We start from the raw sequence: 19,596 nt of genomic DNA on the forward strand, positions 1-19,596 counted from the left end.
TCTAGAGAACTGGAAAATTGCAAATGTCACTCCACTGTTCATGAAGCGAGAGAGGCAGAAGAAAGGAAACTGTAAGGAGTTTGCAGAAGGAGATAGAATCGGGAGAAAGAGCAAAGTAGTAGATGGAACACAGTGAAGTGTATGGTCATGTCCTTTAGTGGAAGGAACATAGGCATAGACTATTTTCTAAACAAGAAGAACATTTAAAAATCAGAGGTGCAAAGGGCCCTGGGAATCCTTGTGCAGGATTCCCTAAAGATTAACATGCAGGTTGAGTTGGTGGTAAGGAAGGCAAATGCAATGCTAGCATTCATTTTGAGAGGACGAGAATAAAAGAGAAAGGACATGCTGCTGAGGCTTTATAAGGCATTGGTCAGTCAGACTTGGAATATTGTGAACATGTTTGGACCCCTTATCAAAGAAATGATGTGCTAGCATTGGAAAGGGTCAAGAGGAGGTTCATGAGAATGATTTCAGCAATGAAACAGTTAATGTATGAGGAGCATTTGATGACTCTGGCCTGTACTTGCTAGAGTCTAGAAGTATGATGGGGGATCTCATTGAAATCTATGGAACAATGAATGGCCTAGATAGAATTAATATGGAGAGGATGTTTCCTGCAGTGGGTGAGTCTCAGAATAAAGGGATATCCATTCAGAACAGAGATGAGAAGGATTTTTTTTAATGAACGGGTGGTTAATCTGGAATTAAATTGTTATTTATGGCAAGTCATTGAATATATTTAAAGGGAGGTTGATAGGTTGTTGATTAGTCAAGGAGTCAATAGTTATGGTAAAAAGGCAGGAAAATGGGGTTTAGAGGTATAATAAATCATCCATAGTGGAATAGCAGAACAGACTCAATGGGCAGAGTAGCCTCATTCTGCTTTTATATCTTATGGTGTTACCACTCATCTGCTCCCTAACTCTATCTACCCGTCTTGGTGCTGCAGGCTTTAGTACAACCAGATTGGTAGAACTAAGGTTAAATAAAAACAAAGCTGTTAACAGTACAAACAGTTAGAAAAAATATTTACAGCAAAACAAAATCAAGATAATCTACTGCTTTGACATTTTAATAGGTTGATTTGTCAGAATTTCTGAAAATGTTAAATACATTATGATTTCACATCAAGGATAACGCAAGCTCCAAGTGAACCTTTTACAAATAAATACTTCCTTACAGCAAATGCAAAAGATACCAATGACTGTGGATACCTAATTCCAAGCAAGCAAGGTCACTGTATTTTAATAGCATCTGTAATGCTGGAAAACAACCATCTATGGACGCAAAACCCTGACTTGGTTCTTTTGACTAATATTGAAACAAACTGCAAAGGACAGATAAAAAGAAAAAGGCAATTTAGGTAAGTGTAGGGCCCCTAGAGAGCAAGACTGGGGAACAGTCAGGAAACAAGGAAATGACAGATGTGTTAGATCAATATTTTGCATCAGCTTCACAATGGACGGCAGGGAAATATCTGATAGAATTCTGATGGGCTAGTTTCAAATAGCACACAAGACCTTGCAATAATCACCATCACAAGGGACATGGGATTAGAAAAACTGAACGGTATAAACACAAGAAAATAGGAAGAGTTGTAGGCCACTTAGTCCCTTAAGCCAGCCCCATAATTCAATATGATCATGGTCTATCTATGCTGGCCTCAATTTGTGCCTTTTCTGTGTCAGTTTCACATTATCTTTAATTTTCCCCTATCTTTCAAATATTAATATATCAGAAGAAATACGGCGCCAGCAAATTCTGCAGACCCAGGTGACTTCTTCCAGTTCACCCATGGTACAGCTTACTTCTCTTCTTCTTTGCCTTTCTTCTCTTTTCAAGGTTGTTGTTCAGTATCTGTGAGCTACATTTCAAACTACAGTTCTTTGCAAGCGGTGAGTTTTCGGATCAACTGTGCAGCCTAGCGCTTTGCTTTCTCCATGAAGACATGCACCCTTGGGGCTGGGAAGCTAGAAGCTGGGGAGCAGGCCCGTGTGTGTCCTCATTCCTCACCAATTTCACCAACTGAAGTGTATCGGGAGACTGAAACATTGAGATTGCAACAATGAGACAGCAGGTGGTGTGTTTGCTAATTGCCCGCTACTATTGGAGAAAACTCCCGTACTCCAGTGAATTTAATTCAATTGGCTTTATTATTTACATCCTTCATATACACGAGGAGTAAAAATCTTTTTGTTACATCTCCATCTAAATGTATAATTTATAATAAATAGTATGTACAACAGGATAGTCAATGTAACACAGAAATACAGTTGTACCAGCATGAGTTAAGCAGTTTGATGGCCTGGTGGAAGAAGCTGTTCCAGAGCCTGTTGGTCCTGGCGTTTATGCTGTGGTATTGTTTCCCGGATGGTATGACCTCGGAACGGTTTGTGGTTGGGGTGACTTGGGTCTCCAATGATCCTGCAGGCCCTTTTTACACACCTGTCTTTGTAAACGTCCTGAATAATGGGAAGTTCACATCTACAGATGTGCTGGGTTGTCTGCACCACTCTCTGCAGAGTCCTGTGATTGAGGTAAGTACAGTTCCCATACCAGGCAGTGATGCAGCCAGTCAGGATGTTCTCAATTGCGCACCTATATAAATTTCTTAGGATTTGGGAGCGTAAACCAAACTTCTTCAACCGTCTGAGATGAAAGAGGCATTGATGTGCCTTTTTCACCACACAGCCAGTATGTACAGAACACGTGAGATTCTCGTTGATGTTTATGCCGAGGAACTTAAAGCTGTTCACCCTCTTTACCCCAGATCCACTGATGTCAATAGGGGCTAGCCTGTCTCCATTCCTCCTGTTGTCCACAATCAGCTCCTTTGTTTTTGCCACATTGAGGGAGAGGTTGTTTTCTTGATATCACTGTGTCAGAGTGATGACTTCTTCTCTGTAGACTGCCTCATTATTATTTGAGATTAGGCCAATCAGTGTAGTGTCATCAGCAAATTTAATTAGCAGATTGGAGCTGTGGGTGGTGACACAGTCATGGGTATACAGATGGTAAAGGAAGGGACTTAGTACACAGCCCTGAGGGGCACCTGTGTTGAGATTCAGAGGGGCAGAGGTGAGGAAGCCCACTCTTATCAGCTGCCAGCGATCTGACAGGAAGTCCAGGACCCAGATACACAAGGCAGTGTGAAGGCCAAGGTCTCTGAGTTTCTTGTCGAGCCTGGAGGTAATCATGGTGTTGAATACTGAACTGTAGTCCAAGAACAACATTCTCACATAAGTATCCCTCTTCTCCAGAGATGTAAGGACGGTGTGTAGAGCTGTGGTTATTGCGCCATCTGTTGATCGGTTGCTTCAGTAGGCAAATTGTAGGGGGTCCAGTGTGGATGGTAGTGTGCTGCAGATGTAGTCCTTGACTAGCCTCTCAAAACATTTGCTTATTATTGAGGTGAGTCTCTCTTTCTGATGGAGATAAGAGCCTGTCGGTCCTTGTGACCTGGGGCTTGGAGAAGTGAAGCGGAAGATGTGACATCAGACCAGCAAGTTGCTGGTCTCTGTTCTCGTTGTTGCAGAAGTGACCTCTCCCTCCCTCACTGGAGAGAGAGCCTGTCTGAGATACTGAAGCGCTGGTTTTTACAAAACCACTTTTCTCCCCTCTGGGATCAGTATAATTGTCTGGAAAGTTAATAGTAAATTGTCTTTTCAATAGTATAGAAATAAGAAGAGTCAGAAAGATGCAACACAGAACCAGGTCCTTTGGCCCACTAAGTGTACACTGACTATCAACTTCCTATTTACATTAATCATGTTATAATCCTTTTTTTGATTCTCATCACATTCCTGAGAACTCCCCCCACCCCACCTAGTCTCTACCACTCACCTACACACTGGGGTATATTTCCAATGACCAATTAACTCACCAACCTGAACGTCTTTGAGATACAGGAGGAAACTGATGCACCTGGAAGCAATCCACATAGTCACAGGGTGGACGTGCAATTTCCTCACACAGAGCATCTGAAGTCAGGATTTTGTGCCTTTCTTCAACCTATGATGCATCCTCATTACCACCTTATGTCCACACCACTCCACAGATCCCAACTGATACCGCCCCGCCCTTCTGTCAATGGCTACCCAATTTCTCCAGCTCTGCCTCAACTGACATCTTACCAACAACTCAAGCTTGGAAGGATCAATGTCACCTTGTTGCACACAAGGCTTTGTGCTTCAGGTCCAACTAATGTTTACAGTGGAATTCAATAACAGAAATAGTCATTGTTGTCCTGATCCTACACAAAGTGTTGCTACCTCACCCCTCCAGTGACCAATAGCTCTGGAGCTGTCTCTGTGGAGTATGTAGATTGTCCATTGACTGCATGTTTCCCCTAGATGTTCTGTTAACTCTAAAGACATGTTGGTTGGTGCTTAATTGGTTACTGCAAATTGCATCTAATATAGATGAGTGTGAGGAGGATCAGGATGAGCTGGTGGGCACATGAGAGAGAATAAACTGCAGCAAAATAAATAAGGGAACAGGATTGATGGGATTCTTTTAAAAGCCAGTGTAAACTTAATAGAACATTACTGCATATTACAGCCCCCTCGGCCCACAATATTGGATACAGCGTATGACTGCACCTTGCTTGCTCTAAACTATCTCCTGGTGACTATATCAAGGGAGTCATCGCAAAATCTCTGAGTAAAGAATGTTATGCAGCACTAGAACTGAATTGAAAGCTTAAAAGTAAATTAAGAAAGCTAATTGAAGTGTTCAACAAATGCTCTTACTGAACTAAATCTTTTGTTCAACAAATATTTACAAAAAGACGCTCCATTTACAGGATATTCTGAAGAAAATGACATAATGTATAGGGCCATTTAAAGTTAATGAATATATGATGTACTGTAGGTTTTATTGGAATCCTTTTCAAAGTGAATACAGTAAGAGACTCACAAAATCATATTTGTGATCAATATGTGTTTAAAATTAATACTGAAAGTACCTAATGCAGCCCCATTTCATAGTTGAAAATAACTGAGCAAGCTTTAGAGCTTAGGGAAAATATCACCACAGCAGAAGTCAGAGGTTTTCTTAAATTAAAATATAAAAATGTAAGCAGTTACCAAATCAAAATGGCATGTAAGAAACAGAATAACAAGAACAATGTTACAGATACTGTGCTGATAATTGCAAAGAAAATCGTAAGGATCCCACAAGGTGCAGGATGTATGTTCTACATGTTTCAGGTACCCTGCTATGCCCCTATTTATTCCATCAACTCAATAAGCAGATGGAGAAATACCACCTCTCTTCATAGCCCCAAAGTCATCCATCCATCAAAATCCTTAGTTTTGAATAAGTAGCACAAGTTCAGTACCCCTTATCTGAAACGCATGGGGCCGGAAGTGTCTTGGATTTCAGAATTTTCTTGGATTTTGGAATTTTTGAGATAGCTTGGAATTGTCATCATTTATATGCTACTAGTAAGCAGTCTTTGTCTTACACTTATTCATTACACATACTGTATGTGCTTAGTCAAAATTATGTCAGTGCTCAAAATATATTCGGAATTGAGCAATTCAATCTTTAGTCATATTCTGTGGAACTGGCACGTGTACTACTTACTGTGTATGTCAGCAAAACTGCCTAAGATTATACTTGCTGAAATTCCAAAAACCCCGAGGCAGTGCTTGTTTAAACATTAACAGCATAATTGAAGCCTATTTCCTTAAACTTCAGTTAATGATTCATTATAATGAATACGTTTTATCACAAGTTTGTACAAAGTCAGTGTCAGTTTTTACCATTTTAAATGTGTGTGCTCATGCTAATTTAAGTCATTATGCCAATTACTGATGACAAGTTTCTCCTAAAATGGGATCTCCCTTACCATTGCACGTAGCTAAGTGGTTAAGCATTCAAAGGATCGATACAAATCACTGGCTTAAAGTTTGATGTTGTGAGTGGTTACATATCTAAAACTGATTTTTAATTTACACATGGCTTTGTGATTAGTATCTATCTCCAATGCCATTGTTCAGAATTGGTTAAAATTCCAAAAATATTTGGCATATCATCATAAAAGAAAGTTAGAATTAACTGTTTACAAAATGACGAAGACACACACCTTCATGAGTGAACACCCATCTCCTTCATATATAACTTTACATGTTTATGGACTTAAGTTTTCAATAAAGTGCAATGCTAATAAAGTGAAAAACTAAAGCCAATAAATCAGTGACAGTGATAGCATGGCTATGAAATATGTCACAGAAAAGACATCATAATAATTCCAACAGCAACGTTTTAGAATGGAGAAAAGGGCAGAGTGATGCAAGGAATAGATGAAGGGGCTGTAGTTTATGACCACAACTGTTGTTCCAAGTTTGCAGATGATACAAAGCTTTGAGATGAAATAAACTATAATGGAAATAATAAAAAGAATTTAGATAATTGTGCAATGATGCATGGTCAAATTAAGATGAAAAGAGCAATAGATATATATACTGAAGAATATATGAATAGGTGAACCTGGGAATTCATAATCACAAAATCTCAAAATTGACAAGGCAGTTTAAAAGGTATATCAAATTCGGAATTTCACAATAAAGGCACAGACACAAAAGCAAGAAAATTAGCTACATTTTTATAAACCATTGGTTTGGCCTCTATTGGATTATTGGGTCCAATCATGGTCACCTCACTATCACTTATGGAAAATACCAAGATCTAGAGAGGAAGCAAAGGATACTTATCTGTAGAAATTATTTGTACGGAGAAACTTGTAAAACTGAGACTATTGCTACTACAGATAAGAAGATTAACTGGTCACTGATAGAGTTGTTCAAAAATGCATGGAATTTAACACCATTTCTACTGCCAGGAGGGTGTGCAACTAACTAGATTTCAGGTAAATGGCAAAATATCTAGAGGAATTATTTCTTGATTTGTAGAGTTTGCTAGTAAAACCAGTATTTATTGCTCTTGAAAAAATGATGTTGAGCCCCTTTCTTGAACCACTGCAGCCTTCTAAACCTGTTCCCACAAGCACTATTGGGAAGGAAATTCCAGTTCTTAGATGTACCAATGGTAGATTTACAAATCAGTATTGCAACATAGAATTTGGAGGGAAATTTGCAAGCATTCTCAAGCTCTTTCTGCCCTTTGCAGTACAGACTAGATTTTGGAAGTGTTGTCAGAGTGATCTGAGTGAGTAATTGCAGTGCTCTTTATAGATGATACCACTGCAGAGTTTACAATCGTGGTGGATGAAATGGATGTTTCAGGTGAAGTGCCAATTTTGCAGGCTGTTTTGTTCTGGATGGTGTTGCACCTGGACAGGCAAGTGAATAGTATTCTATCATACTCCTATCTCATGCCTTCTAGTGGTGGGAGGCCTTGGGAGGCAAGTTACTCTGCAGTGGAAAAGTACCATAAACTCAGTAGATTAAATGGCTTCTTTCTGTGTTGCAAGAAAATCTGAATATTACTCAGCCTCTGATGTGTTCCTGTAGCAACAATATTTATATGGCTGCTCCAAATGAGACTCTAGTCAACAGTGACCCCAGCGATATAGATGGTGGAGGACTCACTGTGAAATGTTTTAATTTGCAATGATGAAATGCAATTCATAAACTGGTGATGTGAACACATTCAATCGTAAGCTTCAAAAGACAAAACAGGCAGAACTGAATAAATGTAATCCATTGGATAAACTTGTTACGACACTTCCACACTACAACTGAAAGGAGAAGCCTGTATTTATGGCATGATTTAAATGTGCAACTTAAAAGGTTACTGGAATTCTTCATACTAAAATAATTTTACAAAAACATTCAGAAAATTGTCCAGTATTATGTTCCTAATTCTGTTTCTAATTTACAATCAACCATATTGTTACTTTGAAAACAACTCTTGAAGCAATCATGTGAATCTATCTGTAACAATGAAAGAGCACTTAAGTAAATATTTAAATCATCATGTAATTAATAATGAAAGACAAATAGATTTTCATATAATTTTACAGTTATCAAAATTTAATCTCAGTTTATTGCTTCAGTGTGGTAAAACAGGGCCTCTTGGAAAACATTTTTGATGTAGACCGAAATATTAAAAATAAGTTGGTCTTAGACTACAAAACCACCCCATTTAACACTCCTTTTTTTTTGAAATATGAGTGCCTGGTATGGGCTGTGGGAAAGGCGGAAATTGAGTGTAGGGAAAGATTGGATAAATTATTGCTTTATCCATATTTTTATTCCCCCGCAGTATAAAAGTGTACTGGTTTGATTGAAAGTGGACTGAAGAGCCTTGTTGGTAAAAATGTACAACTACATGATTTCCTCAACACTCGCAGTCAAGTACCTGAAGTCGTCCAATTGCAACTAGGCAAAATTTACTGCTTTGCCCACCATCTGATTCCTCTTCTGGAATGTTCATTCCTGCCAAACAAAGAATACGTCATGCTGTTATTATTAACAAACCCCACTGCGATTATTTCTGAACCTTTCAGCAGAATTTGCGGGTTGCACTGTGTTTGCCAAATAAAAATGCGAAGTATCAAAATATCCACTGTTCTGGTATACACCCTGCAGTAACAATGTGAATCAATCACATTGCTCTTATAAAGCAACCGCATGATGGACATGATACATAATTCGACATTGAATGAAGATGGGGATATGTTGTTATATGTATTAAAATAATGTATAAAATTATCTAATTACCTAAGATAAGAATCCCAAATACTTGCTCTAGTTTGCTTTATAGATCAGATTTTAGGCTTTGGGCTTGGACATATACTGATTTGTTATTTAACTGGTGACTGACTGAATATATTTAGCACTTATTATGTTTATATTAAGGAAAACTCCATTTATGCAGTAAAGATGCTCTGAATTTGCACAAAGGGCTAATCAAACAAAGAGTGCACAGCAAAGAGTACACTTAAGATGACAACAAAAGCTTAGTGAAAGAATTGGGTGTTGCACAAGAGAGGAAGGGAACCTTATGGATGGAATTATGGAATGTGGAGATTAGGAACACAGCAACAGGCCGTAGTGCCATTCAAAATATCACTGTTGATCTGTAACCTAAGGCCATAACCATATACTGAAGTTACACCCACTAATGGCTACAAATAAAGACAGTAATTAAAGAGTTTGATGTAATAGTTGGAAGAGCTGATGCAGAGTAAGAAAAAAGATGGAAGAGTCTCAAGAGTGATTTGAAACAATTTTAAATATTTTAAATTTAATATTGTTGGTGAAAGTTCTAATAGTTCCAAAATTCTTTTCACTAAAAAAAATGCATTCCTGGTGAATGTCAATGCAGTCTGGGGAGTACAAAGTTAAAATTGGGAGCTTCAATGTGTGGAAACATCTGTTCCTTGGTCAAGCAAAATCCAATGCTCACATTGTAGTGATTTTCAGGCCTCCAGGCTAGGAGGTTTTGACGGCTGGAAGATACCAATTTCAGTTTTGCACATTGGCATGATGAAGAATTAATTACTTTCCTAGGATGTATTAATAATGCAAACAAGCTCCTTTTAAATTATACTAGTACAGTAAAATATCAAAAATCAGAGGACCAAATTCCATCAATGCTAGAAAATGGTCACTAAAAAAAAAGGCTTGTTTCACCCAATGCATTATGCAAACAGAATTGTGGTGCTAAGCCATTAACATGGTATCAGGAACCTGGCATCATCACCATACTGCTGTCATTTAATTCCTAGCTCATTATCATGAGTGGCCAGTGGTAGATTAAAGCTAGGCAGCAGCACTAAGTAAAGCCATTCTTACAGCTCTTAGGTGGTAGAAGTACTTCCCTATGCCTCAGGGGAACAACGGATAAGATCATAAAACAAGTGTAAGCAGCCAAGCACATCCCTGAAGGCCTTCATATCAGTGAGACAATGGAGAAGAGAAACTTCCTTCACTGCAATGGGCTGGGAAACCTCATTCAGATTTATAAATAAACTGGTCATATCATCAAACTGGCTAGGAATAAGCCTGGCTCCAATTAGCGAATTGTGCCACACCACAAGTTAGAAGACCATATAACCATATAACAATTACAGCACAGAAACAGGCCATTTCGGCCCTTCTAGTCCGTGCCGAACGCTTACTCTCGCCTAGTCCCACTGGCCTGCACTCAGCCCATAACCCTCCATTCCTTTCCTGTCCATATACCTATCCAATTTTACTTTAAATGACAATACTGAACCTGCCTCTACCACTTGTACTGGAAGCTTGTTCCACACAGCTACCACTCGCCGAGTAAAGAAATTCCCCCTTGTGTTACCCTTAAACTTTTGCCCCCAACTCTCAAATCATGTCCTCTTGTTTGAATCTCCCCTACTCTCAATGGAAAAAGCCTATCCATGTCAACTCTATCTATCCCCCTCATAATTTTAAATACATCAAGTCCCCCCTCAACCTTCTACGCTCCAAAGAATAAAGACCTAACTTGTTCAACCTTTCCCTGTAATTTAGGTACTGAAACCCAGGTAACATTCTAGTAATTCTTCTCTATACTCTCTCTATTTTATTGATATCTTTCCTATAATTCAGTGACCAGAACTGTACACAATACTCCAAATTTGGCCTTACCAATGCCTTGTACAATTTTAACATTACATCCCAACTCCTATACTCAATGCTCTGATTTATAAAGGCCAGCATACCAAAAGCTTTCTTCACCACCCCATCCACATGAGATTCCACTTTCAGGGAACTATGCACCATTATTCTTAGATCACTCTGTTCTACTGCATTCTTCAATGCCCTACCATTTACCATGTATGTTCTATTTGGATTATTCCTAGCAAAATGTAGCACCTCACACCTATCAGCATTAAACCACCTGCCATCGTTCAGCCCACTCTTCTAACTGGCCTAAATCTCTCTGCAAGCTTTGAAAACCTACTTCATTATCCAAAACACCACCTACCTTAGTATCATCCATATACTTCCTAATCTAATTCACCACCCCATCATCCAGATCATTAATGTAAATGACAAACAACAATGGACACAGTACAGATCCCTAAGGCACACCACTAGTCACCGGCCTCCAACCTGACAACAGTTATCCACCACTACTCTCTGGCATCTCCCATCCAGCCACTGTTGAATCCATTTTACTACTTCAATATTTTAATACCTAATGATTGAACCTTCCTAACTAACCTTCCATGCAGAGCCTTGTGAAAGGCCTTACTGAAGTCCATATAGACAACATCCACTGCTTTACCCTCATCAACTTTCCTCGTAACCTCTTCAAAAAATTCAATATGATTTGTCAAACATGACTTCCACGCACAAATCCATGCTGACTGTTCCTAATCAGATCCTGTCTATCCAGATAATTATATATACCATCTCTAAGAATACTTTCCAATAATTTACCCACCACTGACGTCAAACTGACAGGCCTATAATTGCTAGGTTTACTCTTAGAACCCTTTGTAAACAATGGAACCACATGAGCAATACGCCAATCCTCCAGCACCATCCCCGTTTCTAATGACATTTGAAATATTTCTGTCAGAGCCCCCGCTATTTCTACACTAACTTCCCTCAAGGTTCTAGGGAATATCCTGTCAGGACCTGGAGATTTATCCACTTTTATATTCCTTAAAAGTGCCAGTACTTCCTCCTCTTTAATCGTCAGAGTTTCCATAACTTCCCTACTTGTTTCTCTCACCTTATACAATTCAATATCCTTCTCCTTAGTGAATACCAAAGAAAAGAAATTGTTCAAAATCTCCCCCATCTCTTTCGGCTCTACACATAGCTGTCCACTCTGATTCTCTAAGGGACCAATTTTATCCCTCACTATCCTTTTGCTATTAATATAACTGTAGAAACCCTTTGGATTTATTTTCACTTTACTTGCTAAAGCAACCTCGTATCTTCTTTTAGCTTTTCTAATTTCTTTCTTAAGATTCTCCTTATATTCTTTATATTCCTCGAGCACCTCATTTACTCCATGCTGCCTAAATTTATTGTAGATATCTCTCTTTTTCCTAAACAAGTTTCCAATATCCCTTGAAAACCATGGCTCTCTCAAACTTTTAACCTTTCCTTTCAACCTAACAGGAACATAAAGATTCTGTACCCTCAAAATTTCACCTTTAAATGACCTCCATTTCTCTATTACATCCTTCCCATAAAACAAATTGTCCCAATCCACTCCTTCTAAATCCTTTCACATCTCCTCAAAGTTAGCCTTTCTGCAATCAAAAATCTCAACCCTGGGTCCAGTCCTATCCTTCTCCATAATTATATTGAAACTAATGGTATTGTGATCACTGGACCTGAAGTGCTTCCCAACACATACCTCTGTCACCTGACCTATTTCATTCCCTAACAGAAGATCCAACACTGCCCCTTCTCTAGTCGGTACCTCTACGTATTGCTGCAAAAAACTGTCCTGTACGCATTTTACAAACTCCAAACCATCCATCCCTTTTACAGTAATGACTTCCCAGTCTATGTGTGGAAAATTAAAATCTCCCACAATCACAACCCTGTGCTTACTACAAATATCTGCTATCTCCTTGCAAATTTGCTCCTCCAATTCTCGCTCCCCATTAGGTGGTCTATAATACACCCCTATAAGTGTTACTACACCTTTCACATTCCTCAATTCTACCCAAATAGCTTCCCTAGACGAGCCCTCTAATCTATCCTGCCAGAGCACTGCTGTAATATTTTCTCTGACAAGCAATGCAACACCTCCCTCCTTGTCCCTCCGATTCTATCACACCTGAAGCAACGAAATCCGGGAATATTTAGTTGCCAATCACACCCCTCCTGCAACCATGTATCACTAATAGCTACAACATCATATTTCCAGGTATCAATCCATACTCTAAGCTCATCCACCTTTCTTACAATGCTCCTAGCATTAAAATAAATGCATTTAAGAAATTCTCCATCTCCTCCTCTGTTTATATCTAACAGTACAAAGAACTTTACTGTCTTATTTTTCTTCCTTCTCCCAGACATCTGTTCCTACACTCTGGTTCCCCTCGCCCCTCGTATCTAGTTTAAATCCACTGGAGCCTCTCTAGCAGACCTACCTGCAAGAATATTTGTCCCCCTCCACTTCAGATGTAAGCTGTCCCGCCAGAACAGGTCCCACCTTCTCTGGAAAACTGCACAATTGTCTATAAATCTGAAGTCCTCCCTCCTGCACCATGTCTTCAGCCTCGTGTTGATCTGCACTATCTTACTATTTCTAAACCCACCTGCACGTGGCACTGGTAGCAATCCTGAGATTGCTATCCTGGACGTCCTGTCGTTTAACTTGGCACCTAGCTCCCTAAACTCACCTTTCAGGACCTCCTCACTCTTCCTGCCCATGTCATTGGTCCCTACATGGACCACGACATCCGGCTGCTCACCCACCCTCTTGAGAATACTGAGAACTTGATCCGAGATATCGTGGACCCTGGCACCAGGGAGGCAACAGACCATCTGGGATTCTCGATCTCTTCCACATAACCTCTTATCTGTCCCCCTAACTATCGAATCTCCTATCACTACTGCTCTCCTCTTTTCCCTCCTTCCCTGAGCTGAGGGTCCAGTCTAGGTGCCAGAGATGCAACCACTGCAACTTGTCCCCGGTAGGTCGTCCCCACTAACAGTATCCAAAACGGTATACTTATTGTTGATGGGAACAGCCACAGGGGTGCTCTGCTCTTCCTGTCTATTCCCCTTCCCTCTCCTGACAGTCACCCAACTACCTGTCTCCTGACTCCTAGGGGTGACTATCTCCCTGAAACTCCTATTTCTGCCCCTGCCTCCCGAATGATCCGAAGTTCATCCAGCTCCAGTTCCCTAACACGGACCAAATGTTGACCATTATTGCAATGGCCAATACAGACTTCAAGACCAGTTGCTGAACAGAAACCAGACTATTTAGAATGACCTTCCTTTTCATACTTCACTTCCTCCTCCCCAACCATACAGTCTTCTGATTTACAAGCTGAAGATGATGCAAGGACAAATGTACAACTTGCCTCTCCATAACCTTACCCATGTGCCCTTTTCCTTTCAGATATTTAAAGACACCCAAATTAGTCACAGATATCATGGCAGAACTGTGATGAACAAACTATATGCCACTCACCCTGAAAATTAGTTACTAACTCAAATACAATATAAATATTCTACACCTCCAAAAGAAATACAACCTTGTTGTGGTTTGGAGGCTTGTGTGCCTCAATGACCCAGAGAGCTATGTTTGCTGGAGTCAGGGCTTTATGCTTTGGCTCTTTATAGGGTCACCCATGCCAAACAGGTCAAAGGGTAGAGGCCAAACTAAGAGTGGTGCACTGGTCCTCCAGGTTCGAGGGTTCAGCTTAAGGCTAACAACCCTGAATGGTAGAACAAAATTATCATGGGAACAGCAATGAAGAGTCTTTCTACATCAGAGTGCAATGGTATTCCTGAGCTTCCACCAGGGACTTGCATGACTAACAGTAGTGAAAACCGAAAGAAGCTACTGACATGATGAAGGAAGCCCTGAATACCACCAGAGATGGAGGACCTTCATTGCTGCCCTAAGCACCAGCAGAATAAGTTAAACAATATTCTACAGGTTAATACAAAGACAGGTCTGCACATGTGTATCCATAAGTAACAACACGCAGAGCTGGGGAAAGGATTTACTGCAGGTTCCTAGAGGATGAAGTCACAGACAAGTATTCCTGTAAAGACCTCTGAAAGGTGATCCTACACAAGAAAACTAATGGATGTGCACAATTAAATGCTTGGCACCTCAGCCAAAAGGGTTTTCTAAGATATCAAAGATAGGGATATCCTGTAACATTCTTGCAATCATCTGTGCATGGAGCCTACCTTTTCCAATATGAAGTAACGGCCAGCTTTATTTCAACACATGCAGAGCCAATTATTGCCCAATGACTAATGACTTAAATCCATTCACCAAATAGTGAAATGCCAGATGTCCACTTTGCTAACTCAGCCTTCAGTCTACAAATTCAGACTTTCATATCGGAACATATTGGACAACATAACATACAGAAATCTATTTGCCAGTCACTGAACCATCACTCTAGAGTAGTAATATACTCACTTCAGGCTGATGGCATGTCGCATCCGGAATTATTTCCAGGTAGCAGATGATTTCCTTCCACGCCGCTCTGACATATTAGGAAATCGTATTTAGAAATTAATAAATCATATTAGGAAATCACAGCAGTAGTTTGCCTTCTGCCAGGTGAGTTTTTTTTAAAGAGATCACCAGCTCTAAACGGGAGCTAGCTGGATTCAAACTCAGGACCTCTCGCCCCGAAGTCCAGCGCTGATGCCACTATGCCACCAGCTGGCCACCAAGCTGATGGTAATATGATTAAACCTGATGCACAGTCTTGACTCCTTTCTTTTCTCAGATGCTCCTCAATGCACTTAAGTTCCTCCAGAGGATTGGTTGTTGCTGCTGATTACTATTCATTACTTGTGGTCAAGTGGATATTGAGAAGATCAGCAACAGATAAAAACTGTAGTGGAAAGGCTAATTGAAAGTGTACATACTTAAATCATAACTTAATTAGTAGCCAAGTTGCATCTTATGATTTCTTATCCTTCATTAACAAACGATGACCCTTCATTTTTGCCACAATATGAAGGATCCAACAGGTAGGCATTAACAAAATGGAGACTTATTCTATAGTACATTGCAGGGCACATCCACATAAGTTCAGGCAGTTGAAGTGTTTCCCCAGGCTTGATCCTAGCTGTCATCATATTAAAGTTCTTGTGACTCTAGAGGGACAACAACATTTAGCAGACCAATAATAGTCTTCTCCATAAAAAGGCATTCCAACAAACCAACAAATTTCCAAGTAACTGATAATGTCTTTAAGCAGCAGAGGTAGAGGGCAGATAGCTTGTCATGCTGGCTACATGTTGCAAGTTGACCTATGGTGTGCTGTGGTCCATTTGACTGAGAATTGTCAAATCTGGACTACCTGACAATTAATACCATAAATTATCTAAGTCCACATATTTCTGGAGTGGATAAACACCACATCCTCCACAACTCTTATGACAGAAGAGTCACCCTTAAAAGCAAAATTCAACCAAAATCAATGTGAATTTAGCAGCTTAGCATTTGAATAGAACCAAATCCAAGACCAGGAAAAATAACATATTATTGGACCAAGTGACTGCAATTTAGTTACCATTATATAACTCACAATATCTATTCCAGTATCTTGTTTATCAATTTACTAAGGGCTTAAAATTACTGAAAAACCGCAGTGAAATATTCAAAGCTATAATAGAATTTCTGAGATAACAAAGTTTCCAAAGAGAGAAGATTTATTTGATGACAGCAACAACTTTCATCAAAGTGATGTTTCATGTGTTTTGCTAGATTACAGATAAAGTCACAGAATACTGCAAATTGATATGTATTATCTGCAAAGACAATTTGTTGATAAAATATATCGTAAAGCATGCTCTGCCTAGTCCGTACTCTAGGGATTAGGAAACCAGGGAATTTCAGTCAGTATTTTCAGTCATACAATTGCCAAAAACCCTGCATTTCTCTAGCTTTGACCCCTCATGTACTGGCCATATCATTGTATCACAAATAGATTTCAAATCTCCAGACTTCTCTGAACTGCCAAACCTCAAACACTGAAACTGATGACTGACACTTCTTTTAGCATTGAAAGCCTGACCCTTACCTGAACTGCTGCCAGTGAGTCAATTCCATCTCTCCTAGATAGATGCCTTTTTTAACAAAGATAAATTAACTTTAATTTTTCTCCCTTAAACAATCCATTACATTTAGCACTCCCCACCTACACCAACAGTGCATGCCCTTGCAACAACTGTCTCCTTATTATTTGCCCAAACAGTCCAAGTTTTGATTTTTCCAACCATCCTCAACCAAACCCATACACCCATCCCCACCACCACTCCCCATACCATTAATACCTAATTATTGAACTCTGCAAACCGCTTCCAGACACTTCCTTTGCAACCTCCAAACTCTGAAATAGTAGACATATTCTGCTACTTCAGGCAGAATATAGAGATAATCAATCAGGTCTAGAGCTGTTTTGAGTCCTTTGATTGGCTGCTCCTCCTCTATATTAAATGTACAACTTTAGCTGCTTTTCAATAGTAATTGCCTATAAATAGAGACACTGATCCTCTTACAAACGTATAATAAAAATATTCCAGTTTCCAATTCTGATTTCCTTACACATGAATCCAACATATTTTAAAAAATCAAATTCAAGTTATGTCAGGGGAATAAGAACATGCCTCCCAATCATTGAAATATAATGTTTATTTCATTTCTAATCAAATTCAATTAGGAAAATTTCTGGAAGGATCAAAATTTCCTTAAAAACCCAATGGATTAGAAAAAGAATTTTCTAGGAACCAAGATCTTCAAAGAAACTCAAGTGCATAGATTATTATTTCATTCTGGTCATGGCTCCACAGACTCTGAAATTTCTCTCAGCTGAGTTTAATTGACCAACATTCTTCACTGTTTTCAGTTCCAACAGCCCAGAGAAACACATTCCTTTAAAAAGAGAATAAAAAAATCTGATTGTTAAAGCATGTTTCTAGCTATATATAGCAGTGACCCAAGACAATTCATATAAGGAGAGAACCATATGAGAGCAGCACAGTGGTGAAGCAAATAGAGCTGTTGGTTCACTGCTCTAGCATTCTGGGTACCATCCTGATTAACGGGCCAACAGTGTGGAGCTTGTACTTTCTCCCCTGACTATATAGGCTTTTTTCACACATTGCAAATCCCCCATACTTAATTAACCACTGTAAATTGCTCCAGTTTTAGGTAAGTGGGAAAATCTAGGAAAATTTGATGGGAATGTTGGGGAGTATAAATGAGTTAATGTAAAATTAGTGCAAATACAGGTGGTTGATGGTTACTGAGGATTTGTGGGATGAGAGGCCCATTTAGAACCATAGAACCATAGAACATTACAGCATTCGGCCCTTCTTGGCTGTGCCAAACAATTTTTCTGCCTAGTCCCAATGACCTGCACCAAGACCATATCCCTCCATACACCTCTCATCCATGTAACTGTCCAAGTTTTTCTTAAATGTTAGAAGTGAGCCTGCATTCACCACTTCAACCGGCAGCTCATTCCACACTCCCACCACTCTGTGAAGAAGCCCCCTCTAATGTTCCATTTAAGCTTTTCCCCCTTCACCCTTAACCCATGTCCTCTGGTTTTTTCTCCCCTAGCCTCAGTGGAAAAAGCCTGCTTGCATTCCCTCTATCTATACCCATCATAATTTTATACACCTCTATCAAATCTTCCCTCATTCTTCTATGCTCCAGGGAATAAAGTCCTAACCTATTCAACCTTTCCCTGTTACTCAGTTTCTCAAGTCCCGGCAACATCCTTGTAAACCTTCTCTGCACTCTTTCAACCTTATTAATATCCTTCCTGTATTTCAGTGACCAAAACTGCATACAATACTCCAAATTCGGCCTCACCAATGTCTTATACAAAGACATTTCTGTGCTGTTTCCCTCTATGAGATACATAAATTTGCTTTATCTCTGGGAATTAGTGCAGCATGTTTTTTTTTCCAAACTGAAACAACACATTTACACAGCTGGATTATGCAGTATGGTAAAATCAAATGGAACTTAAACCGTTTTTCTGAAGCGGGTGGAAAGATATATTGAATTGTGGATATATTGAGTTGATCCATAAGAAAATGAGGCAAACACACTGGCCTGTACTTTGCCAAACAGGGCCTACTGCCCACAATTGCTTACACTGTACTAATCTGGTAATACAGTAGCACCACAATTGATTTTACTAGCTGAAAATGTTGCACTCAGAGTGACAAATTTATCTTTGAAACTTGAATCTTAAAGTGAAATTATTTTACATAGGCAAGCAGGATATTAACCATATAACAATCACAGCACGGAAACAGGCCATCTCGGCCCTCCTAGTCCGTGCCGAACTCTTAATCTCACCTAGTCCCACCTATCCGCACTCAGCCCATAACCCTCCACTCCTTTCCTGTCCATATACCTATCCAATTTTACCTTAAATGACACAACTGAACTGGCCTCTACTACTTCTACAGGAAGCTCATTCCACACAGCTATCACTCTCTGAGTAAAGAAATACCCCCTCGTGTTTCCCTTAAACTTTTGCCCCCTAACTCTCAAATCATGTCCTCTCGTTTGAATCTCCCCTACTCTCAATGGAAACAGCCTATTCACGTCAACTCTATCTATCCCTCTCAACATTTTAAATACCTCGATCAAATCCCCCCTCAACCTTCTACGCTCCAATGAATAGAGACCTAACTTGTTCAACCTTTCTCTGTAACTTAAGTGCTGAAACCCAGGTAACATCCTAGTAAATCGTCTCTGCACTCTCTCTATTTTGTTGATATCTTTCCTATAATTCGGTGACCAGAACTGTACACAATATTCCAAATTTGGCCTTACCAATGCCATGTACAATTTTAACATTACATCCCAACTTCTGTACTCAATGCTCTGATTTATAAAGGCCAGCGTTCCAAAAGCCTTCTTCACCACCCTATCTACATGAGACTCCACCTTCAGGGA

The 19,596-nt window shown here is 39.6% G+C and overlaps 1 protein-coding gene across 10 annotated transcripts in view; it reads right to left on the reverse strand.

Moving 5' to 3' along the window:
- The window catches only part of arnt2 (aryl-hydrocarbon receptor nuclear translocator 2), a 383,517-nt gene that overhangs the window by 173,782 nt on the left and 190,139 nt on the right, over positions 1-19,596 (reverse strand). For all 10 annotated transcript variants that reach the window (XM_073032942.1, XM_073032941.1, XM_073032949.1 and 7 more), the window contains one exon: positions 8,332-8,408. In XM_073032942.1, coding sequence (XP_072889043.1) covers positions 8,332-8,408 — 77 coding nt within the window. The remainder of the gene's footprint in view (positions 1-8,331; positions 8,409-19,596) is intronic.

This window comes from Hemitrygon akajei, chromosome 30 (assembly GCF_048418815.1).
Source record: "Hemitrygon akajei chromosome 30, sHemAka1.3, whole genome shotgun sequence".
Taxonomy (NCBI): Eukaryota; Metazoa; Chordata; class Chondrichthyes; order Myliobatiformes; family Dasyatidae; genus Hemitrygon; species Hemitrygon akajei.